At 35.8% G+C, this 7,036-nt stretch overlaps 1 protein-coding gene across 1 annotated transcript in view; it reads left to right on the forward strand.

Moving 5' to 3' along the window:
- The window catches only part of slc1a8a (solute carrier family 1 member 8a), a 9,196-nt gene extending 2,721 nt beyond the window's left edge, over nucleotides 1-6,475 (forward strand). The window contains 8 exon segments of the mRNA XM_067387403.1: nucleotides 834-876; nucleotides 1,755-1,962; nucleotides 2,051-2,150; nucleotides 4,107-4,340; nucleotides 4,456-4,650; nucleotides 4,937-5,071; nucleotides 5,368-5,464; nucleotides 6,199-6,475. Of these exon segments, the coding sequence (XP_067243504.1) occupies nucleotides 834-876; nucleotides 1,755-1,962; nucleotides 2,051-2,150; nucleotides 4,107-4,340; nucleotides 4,456-4,650; nucleotides 4,937-5,071; nucleotides 5,368-5,464; nucleotides 6,199-6,363 (1,177 nt within the window). The 3' untranslated portion in view covers nucleotides 6,364-6,475.
- The last annotated feature ends 561 nt before the right edge of the window (nucleotides 6,476-7,036 follow it).

Consider the following 7,036-nt stretch of genomic DNA (forward strand, 5'->3'; position numbering starts at 1 on the left):
TAAAGGAATATTCCACCCAAACATAAAAATTCTGTCCTTGTGTCGTTTTAAACCATATTACTTGTTTTCTCCTCTGAGATACAGAAAGACAACGTTTTTCCATGCAATTACAAACAATGGGAATTAGAGCACTCAGGCTTCAAAACACAAAGGCACCATAAACGTATCTTAGAAGCAGTTCATACGAATGCAATATGCAATGTGTTATTCAGTGACTGATCCGGTGCTGAAATTCAACTTTAATAGTCTGTTCTTCAAAAAAGTTTTATTATGGCTTCAAATAATATACTATAAATATAAAATCACTGTGCTATTTATTTAACACACAAATTACATGGACCACTTTTATGGTGTTTTTACACAGAAGAAAAAAGTCACATTGGTTTGGAATGGCATGAGAATAAATGATGACAGTATTAATATTCATTTTGGGGTGAACTGTCCCTTTAATATCAGCTTTTTTATTGCTAAAATTATAAACTTTTGGGGTAAATTGCTCCTCATTTTGATGAGTCACTGCCATTGCCATCCATTGGAAAGAGTTGCCCATGTCTGGGGAGTCTAGGCCATCCCATACAGTGCAATCCTATTAAAGCAGCGGGGTGATTAGGATATTTTTAGTAATCTGTACAAAGTAAGAAGAGGAGGACCCCTCCCCCCCACCCCCCTACCCCCGCCCATGAACACAGTGAGCTGCAGTTGGTCTCATGCTGCCACATTTGATAATAGCTGGTGCTTACGTTTGCAGTGTATGACATATCATAAGGGAATAATGTCCTATATATTCATAAAGATGCAATTAATGAATTAACATCATATTTTTTTATCCCCAGGAATATGATCCCCTCTAATCTCATTGAAGCCACATTCCAGCAGGTAAGTAAACACTTAACACATCAAATGACACTGATCTAAGAAGTGAGCTTGAAAAAAGTACTGTGTATACTACGAACATAAACAATAGCAAAGTCCCATTCAAAGAAAGTCAGATCAATTAGTGGCCATATTTGCAATGCCTCCAAACAGCTATTTTGTGCATGCACAACCAACTACATGAACATGAACTGTTCAATAAATGTTATTTCTTATTTTCAAATAGTATTATTAAAGTGTACATTCAGGGTTTTTCCAGTCAATGCACCTGTGTAGTCCTAAGTGCCCTAATTCCTAAAACCAGAGCTTCTAACGGCAGCTGCTGTGACACAATGACTTTACAAATTGATAACTGGCTTTTTTATTTAGAAGGTGGGGCATTTTCCACCATACACTTACTCTCATTCATTGTAATATGAGAGAATTGTTTTAGAATATATATATATATATATATATATATATATATATATATATATATATATATATATATATATAATATATATATATATATATATATAATATATATAATATATATATTTGAGGTCAAAGGCTGTATATATACAGCCTTTGACCTCAAATCACATGGCTTATTGTTTTCACCCGGTGGATGATAAAACAGGCCATAAGATTAAAATCCATTAGACTTACATTGTAGGATCAGGATATCACAGAGAACTTTTATTTTGAAGGTCTTGAGCCAGTAAGCAATTGCCTATAGCAACTCCCTAGAAACCACAGGTGTTAAAAAAGGTGTTAAAAAAAATATACACCTAGAATATTTACAACATGGTACAACATTGTTATACCAAGGATTGTATAAGCAAACATCACTCAAATTTTCTTAAGAAAATGTAAAACCTTTTTTTATATTTTTGTTTCAGTATAAGACAGACCTTATTCCCATCATAAAAACACCAGTGAACACTGGACGCCCAAATTTTGTTTACTTGATGCCTGATGACGACAATCCAAAGGGTCGAACGGTGCTGTTGGAACTCACGCCACCTCCAGACATTGAGTATAAGACCCGTCCAGGCAGCAGTCAGCAGATGAATGTACTCGGCATTGTTATTTTCTCAGCCACAATGGGTAAAGCATCTGCCTTCACTAATGAAACTTCTTCATGTAGTAAAATCATGATCAAAAGCATAAATATAACCAAGGGCTTTTTATTTAGGTCTCTTACTTGGTAAAATGGGCGAACGGGGAGCTCCACTGGTGAATGTTTGCCAGTGCATCAATGAATGTGTGATGAAGATCATTAATGCGGCCGTATGGTAAGAAAGAGAGCAGAGGTTTTTTAAAGGTTCACAGAGCCAATTCCATACAAAACAGTTGTAATAATTAAAGTACAAAAGTTTTTATAGAATACTTTGCTTGAGGGCTCAGATACCATTAGCTGAGTATCTGAGAGTAAGTTTCCAGCATGCAGCTGGTACATGTGTAATGACTGCCAGCATGAAGGTGTGTTAAAGCGATGTTGTCATTCTGCACATGCAGGAATTATGGATCACCTTAACTTAGCTGTCACACACTTCTCCATGCTGCTGGGTAGTGTCAATGCTGTCGGCACATGCACAGCTGGGAATGTCTTTATTTGACACCTCCAAATCAGTGACTGAGGCCTAAAATTCAGCATGAAATCAAAATTGACCCTATTTCTTTCCTTAAAGAAACACTCCACTTTTTTTGAAAATAGGCTCATTTTCCAACTCCCCTAGAGTTAAACAGTTGAGTTTTACCGTTTTTGAATCCATTCAGCCGATCTCCGGTTCTGGCGGTACCACTTTTAGCATAGTTTAGCATAGTTCATTGAATCTGATTAGACCGTTAGCATTGCGCTTAAAAATGACCAAAGAGTTTTGATATTTTTCCCATTTAAAACTTGACTCTTCTGTAGTTACATCGTGTACTAAGACCGGCGGAAAATCAAAAGTTGCGATTTTCTAGGCTGATATGGCTAGGAACTATACTCTCATTCCAGCGTAATAATCAAGGAACTTTGCTGCCGTTCCATGGCTGCAGCAGGCGCAATGATATTACGCAGCGTCTCTCACAAACGTCTCCATGGTTGCAAGGCACGTTCCCTGTGCAAGCAGGGGCTCACAGGCGCTGCGTAATATCATTGCACTGCTGCAGCCATGGAACGGCAGCAAAGTTCCTTGATTATTACGCCTGAATGAGAGTATAGTTCCTAGCCATATCAGCCTAGAAAATCACAACTTTTTATTTTCCGTCGGTCTTAGTACACGATTTAACTACAGAAGAGTCAAGTTTTAAATAGAAAAAATATCAAAACTCTTTGGTCATTTTTAAGCGCAATGCTAATGGTCTAATCAGATTCAATTAACTATGCTAAGCTATGCTAAAAGTGGTACCGCCAGAACCGGAGATCGGCTGAATGGATTCGAAAACGGTAAAACTCAACTGTTTAACTCTAGGGGAGTTGGAAAATTAGCCTATTTGCAAAAAAAGTGGAGTGTTCCTTTAATACATATACATTTTTAATGTGAATGAATCAGTGTGTGTCATTTTTTGAAAGAAAAATGAATTTGCTAGCATCACAAAAACAAAATCATCAAAAAAATGAAAAATATATTTTTCAATTCTCAATGGACAAAAAAGGACCCTTCTCATTTTTTTTCATTGAATATACTGTTTTTTATGAAATACTTCTCATTGTAGAAGTAAAAGGTTTGTGAATTGTTTTCATGTTGAATTTAACACAAAAATGTAAATTCCATTATCATTTACTCACTCTCATGTCATTCCAAATCTGTATAACTTTCTTTCTTCTGCAGAACATAAAAGATATTTTAAAGAATGTTTAAACTTTTTTGTCCTTACAACAAAAATCAAAGAACCACACAAACTTTCATTGCATCATTGGACCACACTGACTCTTACTGTATGGACAAAAAAGCACTGAGACTTTTTTCAAAATACCTTCTTTTGTGTTCCCCAGAATAAATTCATACAGGTTTAGAACAACATCAGGGTGAGAAAATAATGACATAATTTAAATTTTTAGGTTAAATATCCCTTTAATATGCCAAATTAAAGACAGGACAACAGTTCCTTATGACCGTGCAAAACAAATAAATGTGAAACACTACTGAAGCTGAAGTTCACATAGTCATCAATATGATGGACATTTAAAGAATACCATTTTTGAGAATCATATGACAAATTCCTGCCAGACTCTTTAACTTCTTCTCTGAATTTTTCAACAGGTATTTTCCTTTTGGGATCATCTTCCTCGTGGCTGGCAAAATCCTGGACATGAACGACCCCTCCACACTTGGGAAGAAGCTGGGCTGGTATGGGGTGACGGTCCTTGCAGGCCTGTTTGTGCACGGCCTCATCTTGCTTCCATTCTTCTATTTCATTCTGACACGGAAAAATCCTTTCACATACATCAGAGGGCTTCTGCAAGCCATGGTCATTGCCCTAGCTACATCATCCAGGTAAGAATAAGATGAACTCCTCAAAAAAATGTAAATAGCTTATCCCAACTCCATTAAATAAAGTAGAAACATGTGTTGACCATGTAAGAGTGAGGCATCCTATTCTTTTTCACAGTTCAGCAACACTGCCCATTACAATGAAATGTTTGCTGGAGAACTGCCGAGTGGACAGACAGATTGCCCGGTTTGTTCTGCCAGTGGGAGCCACTATTAATATGGATGGAACAGCGCTTTATGAAGCAGTTGCTGCTATTTTCATTGCCCAGGTCAATGAGTATGAACTGGATTTTGGACAGCTGGTCACCATCAGGTACTTAGAGACAAGCAGATTTGTAAACAAATATAGTCAGGATTGGGAAAATGAAATTTTAAGAATCAGCCATTTCAAATCCTATTTTGATCAAGCGCTATTCTTGATATTCATTTGAGGATACATCCCACAGATGTCTATAGTGGTTACTTTCCTACAGACAGACAAAGGTTTTTGTGCAAACTTAGTTTTAATAGTTAATGGAATCTAGAAAAACTTTTCTGACTTGATCAGTTCTATCAGGAATCAAGTAAAATCATAATAATCATATTCTGATTTCCTCCAGTATAACAGCGACTGCTGCCAGTATAGGTGCTGCTGGAATCCCTCAGGCAGGCCTTGTAACCATGGTGATAGTGTTAACATCTGTTGGATTGCCACCGGATGACATTACACTGATTGTGGCCATTGATTGGATCTTGTAAGTTCAGATTACTGCCATTTATCAGTTGGAAAAATAAGATGTAATCAATTTCATGATTAATATAATTTAATGGATCATAACAATGTAAATTAAATATAAATATTAGTAACTGATTTAAAAATAAATATTAATAAGAGTAAATATTTATACAAAGTGGAGTAAATAAACATTTTTATCAAAACAATGCACAAGGCAAATATTTGCCTCTTGCATTGTTTTGATACAATTTTTTATTTCATCACTGTATAGTGTTGATAGGATCAATAAAGTCTTACACCCCTTCTGGTTTAAAGAGATCGCTTTCGAACAATGATCAACGTACTAGGAGATGCTCTGGCAGCTGGAATCATTGGCCACTTGTGTCGAAAGGACTTTCCACCTGAAAGAGCGGTAAGTTAACTTTTTTTTTTTTCATAGCATGTGAGTCAATGACATGACAATCATCTTTGTGCAGATCTATTAATTTATTCAAAAATATTTAAAATAAAATTAATACATATAATTATTAGAATACAGCTCTTTGTGATGAGCATGTTTTTTTCTGAATTAAAATTCGTTTTGATATTTTTTTAGGAGCATAAAGTAAAGAAATGCCTGTCTTGATATCAAAACAATGAAAAGAGCATCATTAAATATTGAGTATCATTAAAATACTGAAAACCCTATTTAGTAGTTTGGCACATTTGTTGGGGGAAAAATATTTGAACAAACTGCTTCACTGATTATTATTTAAAAAAAATTTCATGTTTCAACTCAAGGCTCCTAAAATATCAGATAATTTTTAACTTTATTACAAGATAAGGATATTGCAGATTTAACAGTAAAAGTTAATGATATTTATGAATGATTATTCCTGATGTTTGTAAAAAATACTCATCCCTTTAAAAATAAACTTAAGTTTTTCAAAAACCACATGAAACCAACATGAATGCAAAGAGTACATTTCCAATAACTTGGTACACGTGTTTTAAACTTTTTCCCCCTTTTTTATTGCGGACACTCTTACATGTTACTGACCCATTTACAAGCCCATGTCATATGTCGAAGTCTTTTTGGAGCATCATGATTAAACTTTAGTTGTTATCTTAAAATACCACAAGCTTATTCATGGTATCTTTTTTCAGGAAAAAGCAAATGGAGCTGCACAGGACACCCAGACTGCTCATAACATGGAGAATGTGCCTTTGACTGAAGTACCACTGCTGGCCGGCAAAGACTGTATATTTGAGGTGGTTGGGGACACTGTTTTTGAACGGCCCACAGTCTACTACAATATATGTCAAGTCTGAATCACCAGATGGTTGCCTTACAGATATCAAAAAACATTGTTTCTATCACTGTGCCAAAAAGAAGTACTGAACAAACACCTGGTTCTTCTCTCTGGTTCTTCCATCTCCAGGCTTTTGTTATTGACTACAGTTTCACGAGTTCACACTTACAAATAATCAGATAGAGTAAAAGAGTAGGCATATTTGACTGATGGGAGGGCTCCGAGCTCGGAATTTGGCCCGAACCTAGAGTACTCCGCTATATCCCTGGCAGGGATAGGAACCAGCCAATAGTGAGGAGTCAGGGTGGCGGAGGGATGCAAGAAAACTGTCAAGGAACATAGGTGAGTCAGCTATGTATATATATCTAGGTGGCCTCTTGTGCCGATTGTATAGATTTGAACATGTTCCTCCCGAACTGTTAATAAATCATATTTTTTTTTACAATCGCTAGGACATATTTCTTAATACTAAAAAACTCTAAGACATATGGTAAAAGGATAACAAAAATGTACTGATAATTAAAATGCTAAATTTGGTATTACATTGGGAGTGCAAATGAATAGGCTTGGACTTGGTGCTGGTAACCCAATGGACAGAACAATGGTGACACCAGAATAAAAATATTCATGATTCTAATGCTGAAACACAGATTTATTTTAGATGAATATGTTTGCACTCTGTCACTGACTAG

The sequence above is a fragment of the Chanodichthys erythropterus genome, chromosome 6 (genome assembly GCF_024489055.1).
Source record: "Chanodichthys erythropterus isolate Z2021 chromosome 6, ASM2448905v1, whole genome shotgun sequence".
NCBI classification, from domain to species: Eukaryota; Metazoa; Chordata; class Actinopteri; order Cypriniformes; family Xenocyprididae; genus Chanodichthys; species Chanodichthys erythropterus.